The following is a 27,439-nucleotide window of genomic DNA, read 5'->3' as shown; positions in this document are numbered from 1 at the left end:
AGAAAAAAAAAAACATCATCCAACTGCAAAAACGTCCACACAGTACATTTATTTTCTCCAGCAGAGTGTTTGTGTATTAAGAAAAATTCAGTAAATGTCCTTTTAAAATATCCCCACAGCTGGTGTTTAGCCTGCGTTACAAAATTTTGGCCCAACAGTCTCATGGTTCACACGTGGTTAAAATAAAAAAGAACAATACAATTTGAGTTCATAAGACAGTCCCGTTTAAGCTCACACAAGTTTACATGTTCCAGTTTGGTAAAGCTACATCCGCAACACTGCAGTTTGGTTTAAGGCTCATTTACTTCGAGAGACAATGTGTTCAGAAAGAGTGTGTTCAGCAGGCATCTGTGAGGAGCTGATTCAGCCCAACAGCAGCTCAGTCATAGCAACAAGACACAGAGCGAGAAACCTGCCCGCAGGGACACCCTGCAGAGAACTGCGTGTGTTTGTGCATGGGTGTCCATCTGTGCTGTGATATTTAATTTTTTATGTACAGTATGTGTCCAGCACAATTAGTGTGATTTTGTGTATATAGTGTGGAGGCTGAGATACTCCACCTTCTCCCGTGTGTGTGTGTGTGTGTGTCAGCTTGGTTCAGACTGAGTAGAGGTTGTTGGGTTCTCTGTCTCTAGGCCTACTCGCTTTAGCGACTCTCTGTACTTCCTTTTCCCCAGATTCACTATGTCCTCCACTTCCTCTGCCAGGTCCCGCCTGCCGCTCTCCACCAGTGCGTCAATCAGCCGCGGGACTGCCCCTGCTCCAGCCTTCTGCTGCCCTCTTGCCCAATGGAAGAGCATCTCCAGCACCAGGGCTCCCAGGTTGTCTCTGAAAGAACACACGTTACAGAATATACTGGCTGAGACACACACACACACACACACACACACAAACACTCCCCAAAATCAATGGTGGCCTGGCCATCTGCTAAAGGTCTCCTGCATGTGTTCTAGGCCTGACAGATTAATAACTTTATAGTGAAATCACAACATGAAAGACTGAAATTTTCCAATCACAAGTGCTACAATTTTAATATTATCAGCAATGTTTTAAGTTCTAATGGGGAATTTTAACTAATAACACTGAGCTTGTGAACAGCCTAAATGAGTAGATAAGTTAAACCTAGGGCTGAAACAATTATTTGACAGTAGAAAATTGTTGATAGACATTTTCATTGTTGAATTTTCATTCACATTTTCAAAGTGACATCCAACCTAGCGTAAATTAGCGACTTAACCTGAAGAGGGCAGCAAATTCACTTATTTATAGTAAAAAACATTATGGCTCAGATGAAAAAAAAAAAACGGTAGTCTGGGAGCATTTTCTTAAAATGAAGGATAAAGTAATCACATACAAAACACTTATGTCTGACTTTCACAGACACACAACATTACCTATGCTGGTGTTGATTTTGAAGCAGCAGAACGGTCAGTAATAAGGCGGTCAGTTGGTAGCTTTCCCTCAATGACAGCATTGTGGCTAAGTAAACTACTCCCGGAGGATGCAGAGTTCGTACTGTGATATTTCAGAATAAGCTAACGTTACTCTTACAAAAATCACTAAAGCTTATCATGTTATATCATGTGTATATCATATATCATGTTTAGTCACTACAGTATTATAAACCGTATCAGGTTTTTGTTAATTAGACTTATTTAGCAGGTGACTTCAAAAAACTACTGAACATTCGGCAGCTCGTGCTGTCACAGTGTTACATATATTAGCTAGCTCACTACGTATAACTGGTTAGTTAGCTTAAAATACAATTAATTTTGTTAGCTGATTAATTCACATAAATAACTGAATGTAAAAATATTCCTTTTTTTTGCAGCCCTAGTAAGACCTGTCAAAAGCAAAGTCCCATGTGCTGTGGACATGACTACACAACCACAACCGGCACTCTGGCACATTACTTTCAACGTTCAAGCCCCACGCTAGAAAAGGTGGATATTCTGTTGTTTTGACCAAAATAACAGTATAATAGTATATATTATAGAGCAGTATCACAGATGCACTGAAGACTGAGATTACTCTGTTCAGCACTGGTGGAACTATTTGTCATCCAGTCTATCATATAACTGTCACAGGCAATGAAAATCATCAGCATGTTAATACTGGTAGAGAAAGAGACATAGAGGAATTGGAAAAGTGCCAATATACAGGAGCGGGAGAGAGGGGGAGGCAGATATATCTTTCTATATATGCACATATTTAAGGAGAGAATAAGTGAGATATGAAGAGGCGGGCTGAGGCTTGGACAGCAATATTAAAATTCAAAAAGAAAGACAGGAATGAGGAGAGTGAGGAGGGGGAAAAAACAAATCAACAGAGGACACAACATTGAGCTTCTCTTCTGTGTGTGTGTGTGTGTGTGTGTGTGTGTGTGTGTGTGTGTGTGTCTCTGAGTATTTAATCTCCTGCAGTGTCCCAGATGGCTTACTGATGACTGACAGGGAAGAGATTAAACAAAAACACGCAAAATTCTTCCCTTGCTTGCAATCTCTCTCTCTCGGTCTCTTACATCCCCCCATGCATATTCATGTTCTTGCCTCATTATCTCACCAGTACAAACAGACATGAGTAAGCATACACATTACTCCTACACACACACACACACACACACACACACACACACATACACATATATATATATATATATATATATATATATATATATATATATATATATACACACACACACTACTCAGACACATACAAACACAGAGCAATATAAATGCATATGCGGTGCCCTTGAACTTGAAGTACTTAAATAGTATAAATTGTTATTTTAGTCATGTTGTGCACTGTCAAAGCAACTGTTTGCATCTAACCAAAAAAAATCAGAATGTCTGATTTTTAACTATTATTAACTATTAACTATTATTAGTATTATCACAAATTTATACAGATATTGTTCAGTAAACATAAAAATTAACTTCACTGTCACAATAAACGAAGTTCATGCATGTGCGCACAAAAAAAGTAAAGACTGTAATAATGGTGCCATATCTTCACCCTGACAGAGCCACCAGCAGGCACTGAAGAGTGTGTAACAGCACCATCTGGTGGCAGGCAGGAGTCCAGTCCCTGCTGTCTGCGAACCGCTCACTCCGATGCGCACCTGTGTTTGTACTGGATGCGATCCAGCTCCTGGTAGCTGATTCCCAAATTCATGCCAATGCAGCGCCAGTCTTGGCTGATGCGTAACGAAATGGCCAGCAGGTTGGTCTCTGTCAGATAACCACTCTCTGGATCACCAAGGTTCAGTGGAGGGTATTGCTTCTCTGAATACAAACTGCCCTCACAGTTGGTACCCTGTATGTGTGCGCATGTGAAGAAGAAACATGGAAATGAGCAATGTGTTATTGTTAGAAAAAACTGATTTATATCTGACTATTTCAGACTAGAATTTTGGTAATGGTGATAAAACATACTTTGACAAAAGCAAGTTCTACTCGTCTTACATGCCCAGGGTTCATGTTTTTCCAAAAGTCTATTACTCTTCTGATTTTTACCATACAACGGTTTAATAAAATAGTTAAACTAGCCTTAAATTAGCATAAAGGGCAACCACATTCACTGTGTCAATCTTACAGGAAGTCTGAGGGGAAGCGTGGCCATCCATTGACTGTCAAGGCCTTTCCTCTTCCGAGCAACTTCCTCTGGCAGATCACTGGGTACCTTACCTCTGTAGAAGGACACCTAAGAAAATTAACCCAAATTCATGTTTAACAAACATACAATATCTGTATGTTTGATACAAACTGAAATGAAAAGTTCTTTGGAAATGCTTAGGAGGACGATGAGTCTACACTAGACGCCATCAACATTTTTATGTTTTATCATGATGGATGGCAGTCTGTTACAATTTCTCAAAACACGAGCAACATTCAATCTCAGGTAGCCAGAGCACTCCACAATTACTTCTGTATATATGTTTAATGTATTCTTTATTCCACAAGGAATACAGAGTACCTTAAAAATATATACACATGCACACCTATATACACTGGCTATTTCAAATTTCTATTTGATCTGACTGTATATTTTTATACTGCATACACAGGTCTATGGTACATATATATACATATATATGTATATTTTTAGGACACTTGAATCTCTCTTTTGCTGCTATTGCACAGTATGTTTGTTTGCACATACTGCATACTGTGAATATATGGACCCCCCCATATAATATATATAAATAGGACTACATGTTGCAAATAAATGCAAACTGTGAAATCTACTGGGCTTAAACAATGAGACACTGTCCAGTCCCCACCAAGCCAACTCAGAACTTTGTATATAGTATATACTGATGTAATACAGAAGTACTCATGTTCTTGTCTTTCAGTGATTAGATATAGAAGTACATTGAGCAGTCATATCTGTTTCTATGGGTATGAGCTCTGGCGTACTCACCTGTCCTCGGACAGTATCCTCTTGTTTGTCTGTGGGGCAAACATGGACCTCTTTGATATTCTTAAGGTGGGAGTAGAAGGTGAAGGCCAGTCTGCCCTCGCTGCAGTCCGGCCGGTCTAACGGTACACAAAGTATAGAATAAACACTCATTTTACTTTTTCCATGTTATGCTCCACATAGCTGTCATTAGAATATGGCCAATAGTGAGCTTGGGGACATTTTTTTGGTGGTAAAGTAGTAAACTTACTGACATACAGTTCTAAGCCATTTTATCTAGGAGAATTCTTGCTTTGTCACAATGACATAATGCCTAATAAGAAGGGGCTGCAGTGATGAGTCAAACTAAAAGGCAAACTAAAAAGATCTCACAAACCTAGCACACACAGGGACTGTCAACAATTACAGAATGAGGCAAATAGTTGTACTGCTAATAGCCTGGTACCAAGGCTATGCATTAGTGTATGTATGGATTACAGTGTGTGTGTGTGTGTGTGTGTGTGTGTGTGTGTGTGTGGCCAAACCTGCACTGATGTCGATGCCTCTCTCAAACCCAGCAAAGAATTGCTCGCCTTCCAGCAGGTTACATACATCTGATGGCTGCGGGCCATCATACTGCTCTGACAGAGAAGCTAACCTACTGTCAACCTAAACACACACACACACACACACACACACACACACACATGTATGTATAATACTTGTCTCTGGAGTGGTGCCACCGCATTAAAAAAAACAAAAAGAACTGAATATCACAAACATGTACACCACGATACATTACACTATTCAAAAGTTTGCAATCACTTGTGACATAACAAATGTTGTTCAAAAATAACTTGCACAGTGTAGAAAGAAATGCTATCAACAAGACACCAAAATATAAACCATGTGTGTCAGGCTCCAGTCCTCACAGGCCAAAACACTGCAGACTTCAGCACACTGCATCATTAAACACACCTGATTTAGCTCATCAGCTAAGCAACAAGGCCTTCGTGAAATGAATTCAAAGTGTAGATTGGGTAAACACTAATCTTCACAGCACTTTGGCCCGGACGGGCCTCAGTTTGACATGCCTGATGTAAACCAACAGTTTATTTACAGTTTAAAGTATTCTGGGAACAATAAGTTATAACATAATAAGAAATCAATAACTGTTATTAAAAAATAAACTACAATTGTGTATTTACTGTAATTTGTTGTTATGAAATACTTATTTAAATCAGTGAGATCTGGTCACTGCTTTTGGAATATGAGGCACTTTGGATATGAATGTTATTGTGAGTTCATTTATGCTTTTGCAGCCCTACAAATTGTATGAAATTTACAGAATATTAGCATCAAATTAAATCACTCTATACATTTATCTGCAGCACAATTTATTTATTGAAAAATTCCAAACATTTAAACAGTGATTCCAAACTTTTGAACAGTAGTGTGCATCCAACTCATACACATGGTTACAAATACACAGACACAGACACACACACACACCTTGTCTGAGGGAAGGCACTGCAGCAGCACTTGTGTGAGGTCTGTTTTTCTCTGCAGCACCAGAAACTGAACCCTGAATTGCTTCAGCCTGTGATACACTTTCCTCACCACTCCACTAATGCAACTCTGAGTGGTGTACCACAGCCAGTACCTACATACAAAGAGGTTTAAATAACCATGGACCCTGGACCAATATCTAAGAGGTGGATGAATTCTTCTTCTTTCACTGGGAAATCGAACAACAGCCACACATACACATATAAAAAGCACAAACATAGTGTGTACAGTCACTAATACACCATACAGAGCAAGACTCACCATGAGAAGTGGGTGACAGAAAAGATGGCGTAGAGTTGTGTGATGTAGAGAGACACCTGAGCAGTGACATCAGTCCAGGTGTGAGCAACAGGGTCACCATGCAGCAGGTGCAGCCGAGACATGTCCACTGTGTGGCCTGCAGCACAAACACACATTTGTCATTATCCTACATCACCCGCAGAGAGATGAGGGAAAAGAGAGACAGAGAGAGAGAAGCACCTGTGAGTCCAGGCGGCAGGGGAATCTGTACTCTGACTGGTTGGAGGAAGTGCAAGCTGGGGGTTTGGGAGAGGCAGAGGAGGGGGCTGGCGCTGGCCTGAGGGTCTCCAGTTAGATCCTGCACCTCAGACAATGCCACCTGCAGTACCTGGAGGTAAAACAACAATGCAGAATTTATCATAATAACATGTTAGGCTGTACAGATCCACTAATACTGGCATTAAAATACTCCATCAGTACTCATAATATGGGTATTAAAACAAGCACTGTGCTGTTTTATTCATTTTTATCCTGTGTTAAATGAGATACAGAGCATAGTTATTAGCTTGACAATAATTATAGAAAGTGAGCAACATCTCATCCATATTTATTAAAATGCAAAAGGCAAAAACAGGACAGTGCCCCCTGAGATGTTTGATATATGCTGTTCTGCACAAAGTAAACACCTGCAGTGTGACAGTACGTGTGTTGGTTGTACAGTCTGGCGGAAAAGTGAGTTTGATCCCGGGGTCATAGCGAGACACTAGCAGTGCCCCGGCTGGAGATACAGAGCAAGAGTCTCTGACAGGTCGAGAAACAGCCACAAACCAAGAGAACTGCTTTACAGTGCAGCAGGCCAGCTGTTTGCACACACACACACACACACACACAGAGAAATTAGAGGTCAATCTGAGCTTTGAAACTAACATAATTTAGATGAGATTTAAGAAGGTGAAAGATTAGTTTGAAAGAGGGCCACTGGCATGTTACCCGAGCAGGTCGGCCCCGCGGTCTGCTACTGTGCCTGTGGCTCCCCCTTCTGGTCAGGGTAGGTAATGTACTCCAGGACTGACCATCATACTTACGGACTACCACCTCACCTTTTCGAGTCTTGTGATAGGGAACGCACACATCTACAGGCTGTTAGACAGAAAAGAGAGGTCAAAAGAGAAAGAAGTGATTAATCCATCCCAAATAAGTTCACACTTCACATTTGAATTCTATTAAATTCTGCAACTTAGATTTTATTCTTGCATTAGTTACTGAATAATTTGTAGTAGCTACTAAATAAAAAACTTTAAAAATAACTGAACAAAAAGCCTTTTAAATTACAACTTTTCTTTCACCTTGTTAAATGTAGTGCCATGTGGGAGGAGTTCCAAAGGGCGATTCAATAGGAAATCATGTTCTTCTAGCTGTACCCATTTCTTGTCTGGTTTTCTCTCTGCCCACTTGAACTGTGTAACACCTCCAACACATCCGCGTGGAAACAAGAGCTCTGCTCCTCCAGGAAGGAACACGTGACACCCAGTGGGAGATATGGAAAACCTATGAGGGCAAGAAAAGTCAGTAGAAAAGAGAAGGATGTCAAGATTACTACAGTAATATCTCTACAGTGCTGACTGGGTGTTAAAATTTGGTTTTAACTGCAGTTGTGCTTAATTTACCTGTGCTGGTTGAAAGCGAGGTGCAGCTCTGGAATAGGAGTCTCATCCTCAGCTGTGAGGGATACATGATTCCAGCATGAAGACTGACTTCAAGGTAACACAATTGTGTATAAATCCACTGTGCCCATCTACTCATTTACATTTATACACCTACATACATGTTGTATTTGTGAACCTCCCCCATATTGTTGAAGAGATATAACAGATTTCAGAGTACATGTGACAGGTGGTACAGCCCAAATGACTGATTACATTACACAACCTGCTGGAGCAGGAGGGAGGGGCGGCGGGGTTGGGGGTCGGCCCAGTGGGTTGTTCCGTACATCCAGTCTGGTTAGCTGAGGGAGAGCTCTCACACACTCTGGAACGTTCCTCAACTCATTACTGTGGATTGCCAGCACCCTCAGAGAGTGTAAAGAACCTATTCAGAAAAAAAGAGATTTAAAAATATAGACATTTTACATAGTTTTCACTGAAGACTAAGTTAGACATGTTTTTTGTCTTGGGCCTTTTTACCTATATGGGAATGTGCAGTACAGAGTCTATTAGGGGTGTATTTTGATGCATCATTCAGAAGATGAAGATTCAATTGCATAGTTTTGAGGGATGTTAGATTAAACAATAATCTATTATAAAAAACTTTTTTATAATTAAAAAATAAAATATTGGGTTACCTTTAATAAATTATGGCACTTCTTGAAAATAAATGTGCTGAGACCAAAAAGACAGGTATATTGTTTTTATTATTTTGTTTCTAAAAAAATGAATCAAATTGTGGTGAAATTTGAGAGTTTATAATGCATTAAATTGTTTCCTGAAAATGTAATCAAACAGAAATACTATAAGGACAAAGATTTACACTTCTGCAGTGTATCTGCATTAAGCATGTGCCGATATAAATATTTAATGTCACAATACTTCCCATAACCTTCTATCACAGTTTACAATATTATCGCAATATTGTATTCAGAAAAAATACAACATGTAGAAATAATCTAGAACACTGGATAGCACAAATTTTACTCTTCAGACAATAACTGACTACAGCTGTTCAAACATCAAATAAAGAATGGGATCACATTGTGATAGTGTAGAGTGACCTTGTGAAACCAGCGCTACTCTGGGTATTTAAAAAACCTCTGATGAAATTGCAACTTGATGTTGGAAGGTGTCCACAATAACAATACTGTGTGTGCTGAATATCACTGTATTCCTTATTATTGATTATTTGTGCCCTTCTCATCCTCACCCAATGTCTCTGGTAGCCTTTGAAGCTTGTTATTGGAAAGTTCCAGCGTGTGTAGATGCAGCAGCAGGCCAAGCTCCTCAGGCAGACTCTCCAGCTGGTTAAAGGACACGTCCAGCTCCTGCAGCTCCAGCAGAAGCCCCACTCCCGGGGGAAGAGCCTGCAGTTTGTTCCCCAGCACACTGAGCCGCTGCAGAGACACCAGAGCACCCAGCTCCTCTGGCAGCGTGTCCAGCTGATTGTGGCAGAGAAGGAGCTCTGAAAGGTGTGAGAGAGAAAGTATGCAGGCAGGGAGAGAGGAAAGGCGGTTGAAAGAGAGATCCAGGTGAACAAGAAGGGAAAGAGAGGAGATGGAAGCAGGAAGAGAGGTCAGGAGACCTGGGAGGGGGTCACTCTGGGCATCATAGAAACGGTGGCCTAGATGACAGAGGAATGGAGGGCAGATAAGAGAAAAAAAGAGAGAATAAAAGAGACAAAGATGCTTTAAGAAATTTGCTTTAAGTTTAAAAAATGTATATCTTACAGTAATGATGGATAAGTCATTTCTGAGGCATAAGAAAAAACATACAAAACGTGTAAAGAAAAAAAAAAAGAAAAAAAGTACATGTTACAAAAAGACTGATTCCTAATAAGTTTCTTGAATTGACAGTTTGGCAAAAACTCAAATGTACACAGTTTTTCCCTCCAAATTAAATTGACTAGCTAAGACAACCTTGTCTGAAGTTTGATTCTACAGTTTTGTACTGAAGCTACAAAGCTATAGTAGTCAAAAAGTAATGGAAGCTTGTGACCACCAATTAGTATGATGCAAACTACATGTCTTGAGAATATAACTGTCTTGAGAATATAACACTGTGTCAAAAAGTATCACTTTAAAAGAATTTACTGCAACAAAATTAAATACATGAGGCATTGGTTCCCAGCTGTGGTCCTAGACAACTATTGCTTTGCATATTTTAGTGTTTTCCCTAACTAACTAACCAACTAACTAATACACTCACTTTAACGCAGGGGGGGTTGTAAATTAGCTAATTAGATGGCTATGGTCTGTTAGAGGAACAGAAATGACCAAAATATGCAAGACAGGGGTACTCCAGAACTAGGATAGGGAACCACTGACATAAGATATATATGACAGTGTATGTGCATCAAAGTATGTGTACCTCGAATGGCTAATGAGCGTAGCTGAGTGAGTCGGGGCAGAACTCTGAAAGCGCCTTCCAGCGCCTCTTCGTCCTCTGAGCCCAGCCGGACATACTGCAGCCGCCTCATTCTCTCTGGTACACTATCCCACAGAGCAGGCATCACCGTCCCCCCGCACTGATACACATCCAACACCAATCTGCCATCCACCAACAATGTATCCAGCTCCACTGAGGGGGGTAGAGGGGGCGTGAGAGAGAGCTGAGGAGAGGAGGAAGAGATGGAAAGAGTGGAGAGGAGAGCAGAGGGCAAGGGGCTTGAGGAGGAAGAAGTAGAAGAGGCATCTTCATGGCCATCAGAGAGAGAAGGAAAGGAATGGAAGGTTTCTCCATCCAAAACCTCTGCTTGCCTTCTGAGAGCTCTTCGTATTGATGCTAATACATCCCTCTCCAGTTTCGCCTTGGTTTCCAGTTCTTCCACTCCATTTGCATGTTGTCTTGCAATTAAACCAGGTCTATCCACATCTGATGCTGCCTCTCCAAGGCCGTGAAGAGCGGTGTTCCTTTTCCGCCCTTTTTCCACAGTCATCACTCCAGTTGGCCCCAAAAACCTCCCGGTCTCCCCTCTTTGCTGCTCTTCTCCTGTGGCCGCTTGTCTCCCCTCATCCTTTGTGTATACTTCTTCATACCTCTCTTTCCTCTCCATCTGCTTTCTTTTTTTTTCTTTCAGTCTCCCCTTCGAATGGGAAGGGAGAGAACAGAGGCTGGAAGTGTCACGACATAAATGTGACACCTCCTGTCTTCCTCCAGCGCCATAGCTGGCGCTCAATCACATCACCAAACTGGCACACGCTGAGATGACCATGCCCAGGCAAGCCCATGCATGGAGGGTGAGACTGCACTCATTCTGCAAAAGAGAGGTGTAAATTGAAAAGACTGAGAAGCGATAAAAATCCAATAGCTATGCAGCTAATGATGGATGTTTCCCCGGATGTCCACTGAACTAATTCAAGGCAACTGAGCAAAGGCTAGCTGGGATTCACTGTACTGTCTGACAGTACATCTACACTAACGCCAAAAAGCCACAGAAGGATTTTCGACACTAATATGACATTTACGGAGTAAAGTGGGGAAGCTGTTAAACAGTCTAGTCCGCTAGCTGACTAACTCCACAAAATAAACCCTGTACTATCTGCTCTGAGCTAATTTAGCTTCCATCGAGCAAGTTAACTTCCCAGCTAACGTTAGCAAGCTAGCTGTGCAAATAACCTGTAAACACTCACTTACAGTGTCGTGATTTTAGGGGTTAAACGTCTTTTTCTTCGTCGTCAAAACATGTACACTGTGTAACCAAAATACCTGTTAATCTGTTAGTTTATTACAGTAAACTGACAGACAGTAGGCCAACGCTACTTCCTTGTCAAAACTCTTTTTCCACATTTCATACAGCCGTTGAGAATTGTATGCACCGCGGAACTTTCAGGATGGGGCGGGACGCGGAGTCTTAAAGAGACAGTACACACAAACAAACACACTCACTCGCGCTCATACGGTTTATATTGCTTTCTTGAAGCATGTAGCATTTATTATGACTTCTGCATTACTGTAAATAAATTATGCTAGGCATACGTCTAAAACCTAGCCTAGCATTAACCTCAGTAACCAAGAGTGGTTCTGCTCTTTTAATTTTGCAAGTAAAGACTGCATATTAGTTTTACTACCTCATAAACCAGACCACCGAACCCTAGTTGCCGTAATGTCATATATAATGATTGTTCTTTGAAAAAAAAAAAACGAATGTTCTTTTTTTTTAAAAAAAAAGTAATGTTTAATGTAATGTGTAAATATTGTTAAAGTTTCATAATGCATCGTTCAGTCCTCAGTCCATTTTGTGATGCATTTACAAATCCACCTAATTCAGCCCCGCCCGTTCCACTGAAGTTATAAGGAGTCTCCATTCGGGTGCTTGTAAGTAAATATGGAAAAGAAAGGAGATCCGGAGAATACATATCCTGCTTTTTCTCTACTGTATTAAAAAGCACATATATCTAATGGAAGTGTATCAGGTTTTTTCCACTTTCACTGCAAGTTTAGCATTTTTGACTCATGTAAAAGGTGAAAGGTCATGTTATATGTTACATCTCATAAACCCGTGTATCATCTAGAATCCCTAGTTTACCACTTGTAAACATGACTTTGTGGGCCATTCGAGCGCAATTAACAAGCAGCAGAATTGGTATTTCCCTGTTTCCAACACCACTCAAACAGCATTATACTGCTTTTTAAATAGTGCACATTACAGTGTAGCCAATCTGAACAGAGGTCAGTTACATGTATTTGTCTTAAAAACATAGTAATAAAACATCCCACGTCAGTAAAAGATAAAGAGAGGTTGGAAAATGGTCATGTAAAATGAATTGTGATTGTTCTGGTGCATGAAACCACACAAATGTCAGGAGTGGACCTTATGATTGTGACAATGATATAACTAGGATAAAGTTATTATGCACATTTGTTTGATTCCATTGTACTTTGTATTTAGTACCTTTTATTCATATTTGTATGGATATTGTATAGATACGTGTATGGCATATGTATATAAACTAAGGTCTTAACTGGATTCTCTATGAATAGAGAGTTTAACATTTAAATGAGGTCAGTGCATAAAATTCCAGTTTGTTTGGCATGATGGTATAACGTGTGATCACTTGTGTTTCCTTGATCGACAATAGACTTCTTCAGGGTGCTGTTCATAGATTGCATATGCTCTTTGACTAAAAAGCCTTTCGAAAAGAAAATCCTCATGATGATGTAATTTAGTCCCAGATTAGCCTACTTCTGTGTTCAGAAAACCCGCCAGTTTCCCAACTACTGATTATGATCCTGTTTAGATCCTGTCACAGACTGCAAAGCTATGAGTGATTAATCACCAATGACAGTGTAATTTAGTTCAAGGGGAGAAGACTGATATTAGAAATGGCAGAACTGTTGAGGCATTGCTCTACATCACTGCTGATGCTGCAGTTGCTATCATTTCTTGCCTGGACATGTCGTGTTGTTGTTTGTTCCGTTTCCCTGCCCCAGCTGCTGTGTTTTGGGATGTCGGTCTGCCCCTGAGACTGAAAGCATATTTTCCTGATATCGTTTCTTGTCTCCCAGGGGAAGAGGAGAAACAGATGAGGATGAGGTTATCATCACCTAAGCATCCAAAGAATTTTATTTTCAATGGAGTGGGCTGGTGATATTGTGAACTGGGTGTGTCTGACATGAAAAATGGAAAGCAAGATGACTAATCTTAATCATGCAGTCAGTAGGAAAACTACTGCAGATTATATACATGGGAGATCTGTTTTCTTTAAGATGTGATATACACAGAAAGAGCTGAAATGCCTTTCCCCTACTAATGCCCTGTGATTGACCCTCCAAATGTACTTGGTAAAACCTTTTCCTCGAGATGCTCTCTGGCAAGATGTAGCCTACTAGAAGGAGGTCAAAGGATAGAAGTATTTTGTCATAGCATGTTCACAACACATTCTTAGAAGAGTGCCCTTCGTGTTTTTGAAATACATTACAACATATATGCTATATATACCTGCAACAGTACTTTAGCAGACTGCTTGCTGTTTTATAGGATGGAAAAATATACAGTGGATAAAAGATGGATAAAATATACAAAAAGATCCACATAAAGTAGCCTGCAAGAATCATTTTTCAAGACACAAGCAGGGTGGTGAAGCGGAGAGGCAAATTATAGGCTAAATCCTTTGTTGAAATTTCCCTCATTCTGTTTTAGCTGTTGGACAGTGAAACTGTGTTCATACTACTGTGATAATTCACTTAATTATTGTCCTAAATTGTGCAATAAATGTAGAAAACTAACCCCTAGCGTACTGTTTACCTCCTGACGGGGTGGTGTTGGAAGAGGAGGAGGTGAAAATCAATTCTGATGTGAAAACACGTTGTCCTTTATGCGGTGGATAACAAATAAATTCCCCTTCCACCTAAAACAGAACTCACTTCCTCAGCAAGTATGTGTAGAGTAGGTTAAAGCGCACCCAGGGGAGGTTTCTACAGAGGACGAAAAAAAGCTTTGCCAAAATAAAATCCAGAAAAACACCGCTGCTAACTGTGTTCTAAGTTTAAAATCCCCAGTGAATGCATATTTTTACAATTTATAAATTGAGGGATGCCTTGAGGGGACAAGCTGTACCACTGTATCAAAGGTGGCAAACAGCATTCAGAAAGACTCGGTGTTATTACTGTGACAGGAGGCTGCTACCTGCTCACCGCCTCTTTGGTAATAAACAACCAGGCGGAGTGACGTCACGGTGCGAAAAGCACTGTTATTTCGGATTAAGTGCACAAACAGAGGTCAGCAGTGGTCCTTGGGTTTAACATCACTGGCCCCTGACAGCCTCAGTACTCAGTTCGTGGAAGCTGCTCGGGCTGATTGACAGCTCGGGAGGTTCAGGTTTCCTGGCCTGTGATTGGCTGATATAAGCTCGACTGCCCGCCTATTTAAGTGAAGGGCCCTCCTCACTGGGGTTTGACAGAAATGAAGGAGAGCGAAGTAACTTTACTTCTCCAAAAACAGGTTACTTAACCAGCCGCCCTGCGAGACCTTATTTAACATTTAGCAGCCATGAAATCTCACTCAGCGGAGGACACGACGATGCGGACTGGCCGCCACAACAAACTTTAAATCTTTGTTTTTAGCCTACTGAGCCAAGGTCGGCAGGTCGGTGGAGTTTACTTCAACAACACCGAAGACGGCGTTAGCTCAAACTGCCGCTAACGGACTGTCAACAATAACAAGTGTTCAGCGGGAAGACGTGCCCTGGTTTTGTTTTGAAAGGAAGGCCTAAACTGGTGGCTGCACTGCCGACTTGAGAGACTGTTTTAGTCCGTTTCGACACACTTCTCCATATAACCGTCCTGAAAAAGGTAATCCGTTTGGACTCAGCATGTTTCCCCTCGACTCGCCCTGGAATATCTCCTTCGCCGGCTGTGGGTTTCTCGGTATTTACCATGTCGGAGTGGCCAGCTGTCTGCAGGAACAGGCGCCCTTTCTGGTTGAAAATGCCCGGCACATCTACGGAGCCTCGGCAGGAGCCTTGACCGCCTCAGCGCTGGTCGTCGGGGCTTGTCTGGGTAACACAGTCCGCTTTATAACGACGAAGAGTAGAGTTTACAGGGGTGGTGCACAGTTTCACCCCTACCCCAAACATAGCTAATGAGACACATGTGTGGTGTCTGAAGTTTGCTTCTGTAGTTTTGCAGTGGAGCTACCAGGCTTATGTAACAGAAGTCTGTGTCACCCCAGAGAGATTTCGGGTTACATAGACTCCCATTACATTTAGGCTGTACATTAGCCTTGTAGCTTCACTGCAAAACCTAATCAAGAAAATATCAGACACCTTGTACCGGCCTGTCAGCTATGTTTGGGGTAAGAGGAAAATGTGAAAATTAGTCTTTTTTTTTTTTTTTTAAAGTAGACACTCTGTTAATATAGCAGCTGTATTAACTTTTCCATTAATCTTATTATGGTGCAAACCGTCACAGGAAAGCAGAACTGACAGATGTCAGAAATAGGGATGTTGCTGTAGGCAGCATGTTGTAGCAGGCATGTCTGTAATGTTGGTAGGGAGATAAAAAACGAAGGCTATGAGATGAGGTCTTGCCTCCTGACGTCCACTGTCCACACTTGACGTCCTGCATGTTTGTAATGTTTAGCATATGTGCCATAGCCCCCTAGCGTAGGTCAGCGTTTCCCAGAACCAGGCCTGTAGTCCACCTTCACTGTCTTGTGCTTTTCCCAAATGATCAGGTCCTTCTGAATTAAGTGTAGAACAGGAAAACATGAAGTCATGCAGTGCGTGTGGAGTACAGAACTGGAGTAATCCCACATGCCTTTAGCTTGTCATTGTATTTCCACTACACTCAGTGTCCTCCTTTACCCTGTTTCTAGGAGAGACTGGGGCCAACATCATTGATGTGGCGAAGGAAGCACGGAAGCGGTTTCTGGGACCAATGCACCCTTCCTTTAACCTGGTAAAGATCATACGGGCCAGGTTGTATCGTACGCTGACCCCTGATGCTTACAGCAAAGCCACAGGTAGACTGGGCATCTCTCTGACCCGCGTCACAGACGGAGAGAACGTATTGGTAACCCACTTCAGCAGCAATGAGGAACTGGTGCAAGTAAGATGGACACACACACACATACGCATAAATTAATATATAACACGTGCTTTATAACTGTGTAATAATAATTTGTGTACAGCATGCCCCACCCTCTCTTTTGCAAAAGTTTGTGCAAAGTTTGAATAGCTCAGCCAGTTTGCATTGAAGTCGCTGTACTGAATAATAAGCCTTAGTATGCAATAAGGTATTTTAGGGGGTTAAAGTAGTGTAAAGGTTAGTAATTGTTCCTATATTTTGCATTGCATTTAGTAACTACACTCAGCATTTAATACTGAAATGAACCTAAAAGCTACATATGAAAAAAAGAGGGAAGCTTGTATTCCATAATAAAAGAATCTAAAAGAGTCGTAACACCGTAGTTGGGCACAGAAAACACAATGATTTGGGATGTCTTTAAAAATAGATTAGGTGATTGACTTTGTGTTAGTAGAAGACAATAAAAACATTATGTGGGTGTTGGATGGTGCTTCTGTTTGCAGCAAGGCAGTTATGTAAGTTGTTAATCGAAGGAAAGAAGGGAGAACTTTTTTTTTTTTTAATTTGCTTCTAGGTTATCCAATAAACTATTCATGTACTTTACCAAAAAAGGCTGAATTCAAACCCTCTGCAGAAAAAGGACAACTAAAGCTTGGCAAAATTTTAAACTCAACTTATATTGACCTTTTTTACCTCATATTAAGTAAAAATTAACAATTCATCATACTATACTTTCTAAAGGAAATTTGTACATTTATGTTCATTATTTATCATAAGCGCTTGAGAACACACTCTGACACATTGACTCCTCACTGACACTCCAACTAAAATATTTTATTTCCACCCGGCTTAACATAAATTCAAGAGATCACTGACACTTGTGCTAAATTCAGTCATATGGTCATAAACAGTGATTACAGAGTTTTATTACATGATAACAGCTTTATTGGAATTTTCTGAAAAGTAACTTGGACAGTGGGGAATGATTTGAGAAATGTCTTTGAAATGTAAAAACAAAATCAGCATAAAGACAGAAATCGATTCTTAGAAGCTTCTGATTTGCAGTGTGTGTGTCTGTGTTTGTGTGTCTAGGCATGTGTTTGCAGCGCCTACATTCCAGTGTACTGTGGACTTATACCTCCCACCCTGCAGGGAGTGGTGAGTAGTTCTTATATTCTTCACTTCTATCTTCATCATCATAAACCCATTTTACCAGATGAGATCACAGTTAGCATGTATGAAAGTCTGTATCTAAGAAGATAAACATCCCTCATCCTCTTATTAACACGTATGTGTAGAATCATCTTGTAGTTAGGAAGCATCTATCTAATACAAGAAATACAAAACATACAGAACAAATATATAAGAGGTGATGTGTTTATTACACCCTTAAAAAGTGTTTGTCAAGGGTTCCTTAATGAAGGCAGTGGTTGTAGAATTGTGACCATTTACACAACGATTTGAATGCACAAATGGTCCATTGCATGCTTAGTGGTCCATGGTTAAAGAACCCTTTAAAAAATACCTCTACATAGCACCAAAAAGTTAAACTATTGATTCAGGTCAAAATAAAAGGTACAGAAAAAGCCACAGGAAAAAATCCTTTTAGGGCCTATGTCATGGAAAACCAGATATTATCTCGCTTTTCTCAAATAAAAGAGTTTGATGTAGTATGTGAACATTGTTAAACTTGCAAAAACATTCACTCCCCAGTCTATACAGTCCATATATGGCAGGAGTGGGGAACTGAGGGGCCAGAGTCCAGCACAGTTGGCAACTTAACTGCAGCACAGCAGTCAAACCTGGTAATTAGCTGATGAGTTGAGTGAGGTATGCTTGAGCTGGAATATCACCAAACTGTGCAGGAATCTGGCCCTCCAGAGCGGAGTTATCCATCTTTTTTATGAAAAAAGAAATAATTTACATATATCTGCCCAAGTTACAAGGAGTGTTTCAACCTGAAATGCTTTTTGACTGAAGCATAAAACAGGGCAGCCAATCAGAACACACCTCATTTACATATTTCGATCTTAAAGGCACAATAATAAAAACAGCCTATTCTAATATATAAAGAGATTGTGAAAATGAATTCATTTTTATGGTACATAAAACCACACAAACATCAAACATCAGAAAAAAATAAAATACAGGGCAAATGTAGAATATTGGCCCTTTAAATTCTTTCTGTAGTTTTGGGCTCTAGACAGCTCAGATCTCCTGCTTAAAAAAGTTTCTTTGATGGAAACAGAAGATAGTTTTTGATTTGAAATGGGAGTGCCATGGGACCTACAACAGTTCTGTACCCTTTTGTTTGTTTCCCTAGCATTTCCTTGTACTGTTTATTCTTTGCTGAAAGAATACTGAAAGTTTACTCTTTCTCTATATGTCTCTCCGATTGTTTATGATTGCGGCATTGTGTATTAGGTTATAGGCAGATGCACTTGACCATAGAAAACTCAAGAGGGCAGACTTAAACTTCTCCGGTATGGATCTTCTAAACAAAACACACACAGTGTTATAACACAGCACTGCAGTTCAAATCCCAAGTCCCATGTGAGTGAGTCATTGGCTGTGGGAAGAATATCTATTGAGGGAGGATGTAGATTTTGATTTTGCAATGCTGTGTGCTGCTGAAAATAGAAATGATCATTTGGCTGTAAGCTGGCTTTACAGAGGCACTGGTTTTATGTGTTATGTGAAAAAAAACACACTGCTCTCAGATCAGCTCTTCAGGCTCTGGGATACTTCAGCATTGTGTTCTATGTGTCTTGGCAAGGCTTGGCCACAGACAAGCTTTCCCTCTGCCACGTGTGCCATTCAGGGAGGATACTTGTGTGCAAATGTGTGTGTGTGTGTGTGTGTGTTGGCCGGGACTGGGCAGAACAGTGCCAGAGCATTATTGCGGGGTGTGGGAATGTGTGTACATGTGTAGTTCTGTCTTCACAGTGTGTGTTCTGCGCTACTGACAAAGTCTCTAAAGTGTGTGTGTGTGTGTGTGTGTGTGTGTGTGTGTGTGTGTGTGTGTGTGTTTTGCCAAGTATGTGAAGAGTCACAGTGTTCCTAAGGATGCTGTTTTTCCTGTTCCTGTGGTACCTAGAAATGGAATATCAAATGACTAGAGCCCCTCCCACTGCTTCATCTAACCAATCACAGTGCCTCTTTATATGAAATCTGAGTTTATTTTAGAGAGTAGAAATATCGTGGAGGGGGGTTCTGCATCTCTTTGCGAAGGTGCATAATTTGGCTGGGTGATATCTAAAAAATGTTCATGATATTGTCTTATTAAATAATCACATCCCCACAAAATCTGACATAATTGCAGCAGAGACAATGAAAAAGGAGCTGTAGCACAGCTTGTTGTCTTATAAATGCCCTTTAACAATCAATTGTTGTAACAATATTAAATCCTTAACAATTATTTAATATTTTTGGCAAACTGTTTAAACAAGGCCTATGTAATTCTTTATCAATTTGGTGTCCCAACATGGATGATTTTTGCTTATCAAGGATTGCCATGGGGTTACTGTAGTTTGCAAAGGTCAGAGGCCACCCTTCATTTATTTTATTTCCAGTCAAAACAGCCATATCGTTCAAGTTATTCATTTATCAGGAGATATTTCTGGAGATATTACATATACTGGGGGAAAGAGGATAAATGAAGAAGGGTAAAGTAAAAAAACAGAGTTTCCAAAACTGGAGTGTATGAAACATACAAGAAAATGGGACTCCTAACAACAGTGCAAGAGCTGATAGACCACCAAAACCATCAGATCAACAGTACTTAAAGCTTTCATCTTTCATCTGAGAAATCAAGCTCCACTGTTGCTTCAGATCTGAAAAAAATCCACTGGTGTTCCTCTTCATCCTTCCACTGTGAAAATACAACTCAGAGTCTGAGAGGACGTGTAGCTGAAAAAAAATAATAGTCTATTAGAAATAGAAATGCTGGTGTTCTCAGAACAATGGACTGACCACCCCAGTCCAGACCTCAACATCAGCGATTCAAGTAATCCCAAACACATTCATGTTTGGGATTACTTGAGTCGCACAAAGCAGAAAATGCAACTAACTTCTAAGACTGAACTTTGGAGGTGAAAAACTGTCTCCTGAAAACAATGTATGCTGTAATAAAGGTAAATAGTGGACTCTGTGTAATTTTCTGTTAAATCTATCTTCTGAAAAAATAATAACATATCTTAAAGGCTATTTTGACTGGAAGTTAAATGAAGAGTAGTCTCTCACTTTGACACAGTAGTGAACTTATCAGTCATTGCCAATAGTCAATTATATGATTCTACCGACATATGTACTGATTTTATCACTCACTGTCTCTCTCACTCTCTCTAGCGGTATGTGGATGGTGGAATCAGTGATAATTTGCCTCGGTACGAGCTGAAGAACACCATCACAGTTTCTCCATTCTCAGGAGAGAGTGATATCTGCCCTCGAGACATCAGCTCCACCAACATGCACGAGCTCCGATTTACCAACACATCCATACAGTTCACACTCTCCAACCTGTACAGAGTCACCAGAGCACTGTTTCCTCCTGATCCACTGGTAAAACTCCACTACACATACATACATACACACAACAGCACACATCAATGTATAAATTCACACATAGTTATTTCAATATTTTCTCTTTAATACTGATACCTTGTTTACACATTAAATGCCTGTTAAAAGGTTTTGAAAAGCTTCATCCTGCTAATTTCTTTGGGTTTCCTTATCAGGTACTGAAGACCATGTGTAAGCAGGGATATAAAGACGCCTTGTATTTCCTAAAGAAAAATGGTAAGAGATATATCTTATTATGACCACCATTTCCAGTACTGTTTTTCACTGTACATTTGCGTATAGGAGAACTTAGTTTGCCAAACCACAGCTACAGTGCTCAAATTTAGTCTTGGGAGACTCTCTGGATACAGTTTATGCCTTATTTCTTGATTACCTTCCAAGCTGAAGTTATCATTCATTCAGATCCATCAGAACAGTTATAACGACCAGCAATGAAGACCAAGTTTACTGAATGAAACTCAAAATTACTTTGGTACTTAATTGAAAACTTAGGTAAGGCAAGTAAAAGTACTCAAACATTAGTGTCTCTTTTCTGTGGTGTAGATTATTATTTAGGGTAGTATTTTGTTGCATATCATGTCTTTTGGATGACAGCTTGAAGTCTTCTAGTTTGCACACTTGATTTTCTCTACTTCCATGACTTCAGTACATTTTTCACACTTGATTTTTGGAATTTCCTATGTATCTTCAGTCTTTCTTACAGGCATTTTATTACCATAGAGATAAAATCATATGTCAGATTATTTCAACTCAATATTTATAGGTTTTCTAAAGCAATCTCTTTCAGAATAATAATGACATTTAGTGTTAGGTGTGTTGAGTGGTAGCTTTCCAGGAGAAGCAGAATGGTTAGGTGAATAATTTCTAGTTTACTGTTGTTTAGCTAAATATGGCAAAGCCAGACTTGCATAATACATTAACAAATTAAATATTTATTTAAAAAACAATATGATAGGGGTGTTCCTACTTTTGAGTAGTGTATTTGTATGAGCAGTGTTGTGTAGGAAAAATGGGTAGGTATTGCTGTAATCAAAGTTTGATCATGAGTCATCTGAGATAACTGCCAACTCTGCTTGCTCTTTGGTATGTTAGTCACTGATATGCCATATCACATTAGGAGGTGCTGTGGGGTTAATTACTGATTTCTCTGCCATACTTTGCAAGGGGCTGTTCTCAAGTGTAGCAGTGCCCTCTAGTGGTCATTATTAGTAGTGTGCCTAAATGGATTAGAACCTTTTTAATTAGAACCTTCACTCATCAGTTTAGTGCCACTTTCCTCGTCTCTCACTAAAATTGCATGTGTACTTTTTTTAGGCTTGCTGCAGTTCCGACGGCCACACCGCCCGTTGGGTAACGGGGCTGTGGAGGGTGAGGAAGACTCTGATAATGAGGATGATGAGGAAGGACATACAAGGGAAGAAGAGATGCATCCTGATGCTCATTCAGGCACAGAAGAACACATCTTTGAGCACTTGCCACCACGGCTTCATAGAGGTATAAAAGACTATGTTAGATGAAGCATATAAACATCTTTCTATTTGTCGCTGAATAGCAGGCCATGCGTATTTCAGATATATTTGTTTTTATGTAGGTTACTGAGTGAGAATCTGCCTCTCTCTTTCTCTGTAGCTTTGGTGGAGGCCTGTAAAGAAAGACGGAGCCTCTTGCACTCTCTAAGCAACATGTTCCCTGTCAGGATGCTGTCAACCATCTTACTGCCATATACGCTACCACTGGAGTCAGCTGTGTCACTGAGTATCAGGTGACTTTTAGCTGTTCTTCTCAATTTCTTAATATTGTCATAGTGGGAGAACTTTCAGCTGGTTACAATTAAAGAAAAACCTTGAGAGTTGATGTGTGACCAAGAGAAAGCATTTTCTTTTAATTCAATTATGTTGTCTCTCTTTCAGGTTGTTGGAGTGGCTGCCTGATATACAGGAGGATGTGGGCTGGATGAAGGAGCAGACAGTGAAGTTGCTGCAGTATGTTCTACAACATGCTGGCAGGAGCGTATCACAACAGGTGTCTGCACGGTAAAAAACCACATATGCTACCAACCTATATGCATCCACATTTATAATCATCATCATCATCATCACTTTTATTTATATAGCACTTTTCCCATGCTCAAGGACTAACCAACATAGAACATGAACACATTAAACAGCAACAATTAAAAACATGTAGACTTTACATTTAAAGATATGAGAAACATTGATAGCATAATGAAAAAATATGAAAATAATATGTTTAACAGAGATTTAAATGAGGATAGAGAGAGGGCATCCCAATTGGATTTGGGGAGAGTTTTCCATAATTTGGGATCTTCTACACTAAACGAACGACCACCCGGAGAGGTCAGTTTGGACCTTGGAACATGGAGAAGGCCTAAATTACTTGATTGTAAAGTAAAGGATGGTTCAGCCAAGTAATCATGAGCCAGGCCATGCAGAGCTTTGTTTGTAACAAGAAGAATCTTGTATTGACTACAGTATGTAATACGTAACCAGTGAAGTGTTTGTAGGCTGGAGTGATGTGGTCAGTCGTCTTAGAATATGTGAGGATGATAGCAACTGCATTCTGTACATACTGCAATCTATTGGGGTTTTGACAGGGAGGCCAGATAGGAGAACATCACAAAAGTCTAACCGGATCTTATAAATGTGTGTATTTCTACATCTTCTAAGCTGAGGGTTGGCCGGAGGCTTGCAATGTTATAGAGATGTAAAAATGCTGTTTTAACTATAGAATTATGTCAGTTAGAGTATGTCAAAGGAGAGCGTGGGGTCAAAGATTGCGAAAGTTAGCAGAAGGTGTTACTAAAGTCTCATCAATATTGATAGCAAGGCTTGATAAACTAGATGTCAGAGCTTCAGGTTGATTAAAAGCATCTCAGTTTTGCTAGTGTTCAGTTTTTTAAAAATCACACTCATCCATGACTTTATGTCATGGATGCAGTCAAATAAAGCAGGTGGTTGTACAGTCAGGAAAGGGCTGATTATAACATTGATTCAAATGTCGTCTGCATAACAATGTAAATTTAGACCAAGACTGCATATTACGTGACCACATCGCAGCATGTAAATGTAGTGGACATAAAACTGAGCCTTGCAGGACACCCTTAAAGACAGACACAGTCGGGTATTTGTGATTCTGAATAGCTACAGAATAGCTATATGCAATAAGATGCACATGTATGTCATCTATGCTCTCTATCTCCTCTCTCAGATTTTCCTATCAACTGGAGTTGAGGCACTCTCAGTCTGCACCGGCTACGTTTAGTGCGGCCAGCCTGCTGCCAGGCTGGGTGTGTGGGGGCAGCTCGTCTGTGCTGGATGCCATCCAGCGTGTGGAACAGTACCAGCGCCAGCTCCTACCAAGCCTCTTCTGTGTTAATCTGAATCTGCGTGGCTCCTTCAGTGCTGGATCTTCCCAGTCTACTGCATCCCCTCCTCCCCCCATCCATGAAGAGACAGATGAAGGTTTGATCATGCGTCCTTTGGGGCCCCCTAGCCCCAACTTGCTCTCTTAGAAACCATACTAGCTGGAACCATCAATGCATAATGCACTGTTTCAGTCATTGAATATCTGTCTATTTAGGCCATATGTGATGACCCTGAGCCCCAGCCATGCTGAATGAACTTTGTGATGAAAATCTCAAATCACTGCAGTGATTTAAGAAGGAAACAAGGTTGTAATTATTTATTAACTGCCTCCTTATAGGCCGAACAGAACTGGAGACAATTAGGTGTTTGTGTGATTTCTCTTTTTTTTTTTTAATTGATTTTAGTTCTGTAACTTTGTTCTCTTGAGAAAGATCCTCTTAATGTACGTGTAGTGTTTAACCTTGTGTTTCATTTTAAGGTTAAAGTGTGCAGTGGGGTTTCTGGGTGTCCTTATGTAAATGTACATTAATGCCTAATGAGGAAATGAACCACTTTGCTATATGTGTTGCTGATGAAATGAAAAATTATGTCACAAATATTTCAAAGTAAGCTCCAGGAGTTCTAAAGACATTTTTCCATGGACATGACTGCACAAAACACTTTGCAATTTTAATTGTTTATTGTAAACTTCTAGCATTTCTTTGTTTGTTAATTTGTAAGTTTTCATGGGTGGCAGAAAAATGAAACGAAGATGCATTTGTTGGAATTTGCCATCCCCTTCAAATCTTGGTCTTCCTGTCTTTTTTTTCTCTCTGGCTGGGGAAAAAGGATAGGGGTATAAAAGTCCATTGGAAGTGTCTTCATGTTATATCAGCTCAGAGGATGTAATAGTTGAGGCCCTGCAGGTGTGCATTTGGCTCCCTGTAAACCTGGTCAATGAATTCTGTGCATCTGTAAGAGCAATAGGTTTGAAATCCATATGTCCAATTACAATAGATGATCATAGTATTGCGGTTCTGTTTTGTTTTGCTTATCTGTCTTTAGCATATTAAGCATTGTGTGGTGAAGCCATTGCATCATCCATCACAGCTGAAACATTTGAACAGGTTATTAGCAACAGCACACTCCTGAAATATTCAATGCTCCAATACTGAATTGCCAGTATTTTTCAGTATTTTTCACATATTTTCAGTATTTTTCATATATTTGACAATAAGTATCTACACAGCTTCAGTTGAAAATTTGTTTGGTGTGATGGTGCCTCCAGTAAGTCTGAAGTTGGTGCACTCATGTTTCAGAAAGTATAAAAAGGTGTTGCTCCACGCTGTGTCATCCTAAGCTCTCAGTTTGTTGAGTATCTCTGCTGTACTACTGTCTTTTAGTTTAAGTAAGAGAGTACCCAGATGAATCTTGCATCACAGAAAGAGTGAAGCAGACATGTTAAAGTAATGTGAATAAACAGGGAGAGAGAAAGTTGGCACAACCTCTTGCAATGAGTACAAATCCTACATTATAGAGACAGTCTGATGTACAGCATGTATGTTCAGTGATGATATACAGTATCTTTTAAGTCCTGCTGGTTAAGTTGGTTTGTGACCATGCGCTGTTCAATGCAATGTCCAATGCAATATGTTTCTTTCAGTAATGTACCATGTACTGTATTGTATTCCTGCTTCCCAAGTGTTAGGATGTCCCTGCTGCCTCTTCGTGGTTTTTTTTTGTGTAAAATATGTGAGATGAGCAAAACTCATGTTGTACCGTTTTGCACATTTTTACTGTAGCCCCTATTACAGTAAAATGTGCTGTGCATGAATCGTAATAAAAAACTGGATTGTAACTGTGTCATACTTTAAATGTTTGGTGGGAAAATCTAACTTGGATTGCCGTCTACCTTGTGGTCATTTTAAACCTCTATGAAATAGTGTAAATTCAAGAGTTTCTTCTGCATACATATCATGTTCACATCACCTCTAATGAGTCGGTGGTCAGCGTATTTGAAAATATGATCCCCACTGAACTTATCTACGCTATGGGCTGGTTTCCAGGACAGAGATCAAGTCTAATCTTGGTCTACAAAGAATTCTGAATAGAGATTCTCCTTTGAAAGCAAAGTGTAATCCTGGACTAGGCTTAATCTCTGGGAAAACTGATCCTACATGCCCAAATGTATCCAAACAGTGAATTTAGCTATTTTCAGATAGCGTTACCTTTGGGAAGACTTGGGCCCAATCCCATTTCTTATTTTTACCCCTACCCCTTGTTTTTGAGGGTCACCTTGCCCCTTGGAACTGAGCTACAAGCTGTCGTTCAAATCTTCCCCTATGAAATGGGACAAGCCTCAAATAAAAAATAACATTTTCATTAACAGGCTACTAGCGCTTCTGCGCAATTCCGTCATATTGTTTGCTGAAGCCAGGCGAACGTCGTTAAGAAGTATGCTGAGGCCTTGAGGTGCCAGAATGTAACGCCTGTACTATTTAAAGTGGAATTTAGCTAGCTAACGTACTACTACTAGCGTTTTTTTATGCTTGTTATGAAGAAAAAGACCATTCTACATTGAAACGACATTAAACTAAGATAATACCATGGCTATCGTAAATTTTAATAGACAAAACACTTAGCTACATTTGTGGGTTTCTTTGCTCGCTTGCGCAGCCATCTTGCCGGTTTTCCCACTTGGAGTGTGCCTCTGAAAAACCTCCGTTTGAAGGGCCATGTAGCCCTAACACTTCGCCCTACCCCTCTATCTCAACAGAAATTGGGACACCCAACCCCTAGACATGAACAGGTAAAACACAGGGGTAGGGGCTAAGTGGTAGGGTCAAGGGGTGAAATGGGATTGGAGTTGTGTTTGTGATCCAAAGAGGATCATCCAACTAGAGTACCTGACCTCACTAACGCGCTTGTGGCTGAATGCAATCAAATCCACACAGCAATGTTCTAACATCTAGTGTAAAGTCTTCCTAGGAGAGTAGAGGCTATTACTGTGGCAAAGCGAGGATAAACTCCGTATTAATACACTTAATTTCA

The 27,439-nt window shown here is 40.2% G+C and overlaps 2 protein-coding genes across 5 annotated transcripts; one reads left to right on the top strand and one right to left on the bottom strand.

Annotated features, from left to right (window-relative positions):
• Window positions 1-34: 34 nt before the first annotated feature.
• Window positions 35-11,732, bottom strand: pidd1 (p53-induced death domain protein 1). 4 transcript variants are annotated; one of them, XM_036576492.1, is made up of 17 exons: window positions 11,550-11,714; window positions 10,284-11,169; window positions 9,499-9,537; window positions 9,124-9,378; window positions 8,137-8,295; window positions 7,875-7,926; window positions 7,554-7,755; window positions 7,198-7,347; window positions 6,894-7,067; window positions 6,448-6,595; window positions 6,229-6,364; window positions 5,911-6,061; window positions 4,944-5,067; window positions 4,423-4,538; window positions 3,595-3,702; window positions 3,122-3,315; window positions 35-828 (listed from the first exon to the last, which is right to left on the bottom strand). In XM_036576492.1, the coding sequence occupies exons 2-17, from the start codon at window positions 10,966-10,968 to the stop codon at window positions 588-590; spliced, it is 2,934 nt and encodes a 977-aa protein (XP_036432385.1). In that variant the 5' UTR covers window positions 10,969-11,169; window positions 11,550-11,714; the 3' UTR covers window positions 35-587. The 4 variants fall into 4 exon arrangements, with proteins under 4 accessions (XP_036432385.1, XP_036432384.1, XP_036432383.1 ...); XM_036576491.1 differs by having other exon boundaries at window positions 9,124-9,537; window positions 11,622-11,732; XM_036576490.1 differs by having other exon boundaries at window positions 9,124-9,537; window positions 11,546-11,714.
• Window positions 11,733-14,729: 2,997 nt separating this feature from the next.
• pnpla2 (patatin-like phospholipase domain containing 2) lies at window positions 14,730-26,246 on the top strand. The gene is made up of 9 exons (XM_036576488.1): window positions 14,730-15,413; window positions 16,231-16,463; window positions 17,535-17,600; window positions 20,790-21,002; window positions 21,179-21,239; window positions 22,338-22,517; window positions 22,653-22,785; window positions 22,934-23,056; window positions 24,252-26,246. The coding sequence occupies exons 1-9, from the start codon at window positions 15,227-15,229 to the stop codon at window positions 24,553-24,555; spliced, it is 1,500 nt and encodes a 499-aa protein (XP_036432381.1). The 5' UTR covers window positions 14,730-15,226; the 3' UTR covers window positions 24,556-26,246.
• Window positions 26,247-27,439: the final 1,193 nt, after the last annotated feature.

This window comes from Colossoma macropomum, unplaced genomic scaffold, assembly GCF_904425465.1.
Source record: "Colossoma macropomum unplaced genomic scaffold, Colossoma_macropomum, whole genome shotgun sequence".
NCBI lineage: Eukaryota > Metazoa > Chordata > Actinopteri > Characiformes > Serrasalmidae > Colossoma > Colossoma macropomum.
Note: the sequence above shows the minus strand (reverse complement) of the source record. Positions and strands in the feature narration are given on the sequence as shown.

What these genes read in the sequence shown, in the direction of transcription:
- pidd1 (XM_036576491.1), bottom strand. Translation starts at nt 10,968, where the DNA reads ATGGAGAGGAAAGAGAGGTATGAAGAAGTATACACAAAGGATGAGGGG. An exon ending in ACGCTCATTAGCCATTCGAG is followed by an intron (nt 9,538 to 10,283) that starts GTACACATACTT and finishes TCTGTCATCTAG; the next exon opens with GCCACCGTTTCTATGATGCC. An exon ending in CCTCCCTCCTGCTCCAGCAG is followed by an intron (nt 7,927 to 8,136) that starts GTTGTGTAATGT and finishes TATCCCTCACAG; the next exon opens with CTGAGGATGAGACTCCTATT.
- pnpla2 (XM_036576488.1), top strand. Translation starts at nt 15,227, where the DNA reads ATGTTTCCCCTCGACTCGCCCTGGAATATCTCCTTCGCCGGCTGTGGG. An exon ending in GGTCGTCGGGGCTTGTCTGG is followed by an intron (nt 15,414 to 16,230) that starts GTAACACAGTCC and finishes CCCTGTTTCTAG; the next exon opens with GAGAGACTGGGGCCAACATC. An exon ending in GTATTTCCTAAAGAAAAATG is followed by an intron (nt 21,240 to 22,337) that starts GTAAGAGATATA and finishes TACTTTTTTTAG; the next exon opens with GCTTGCTGCAGTTCCGACGG.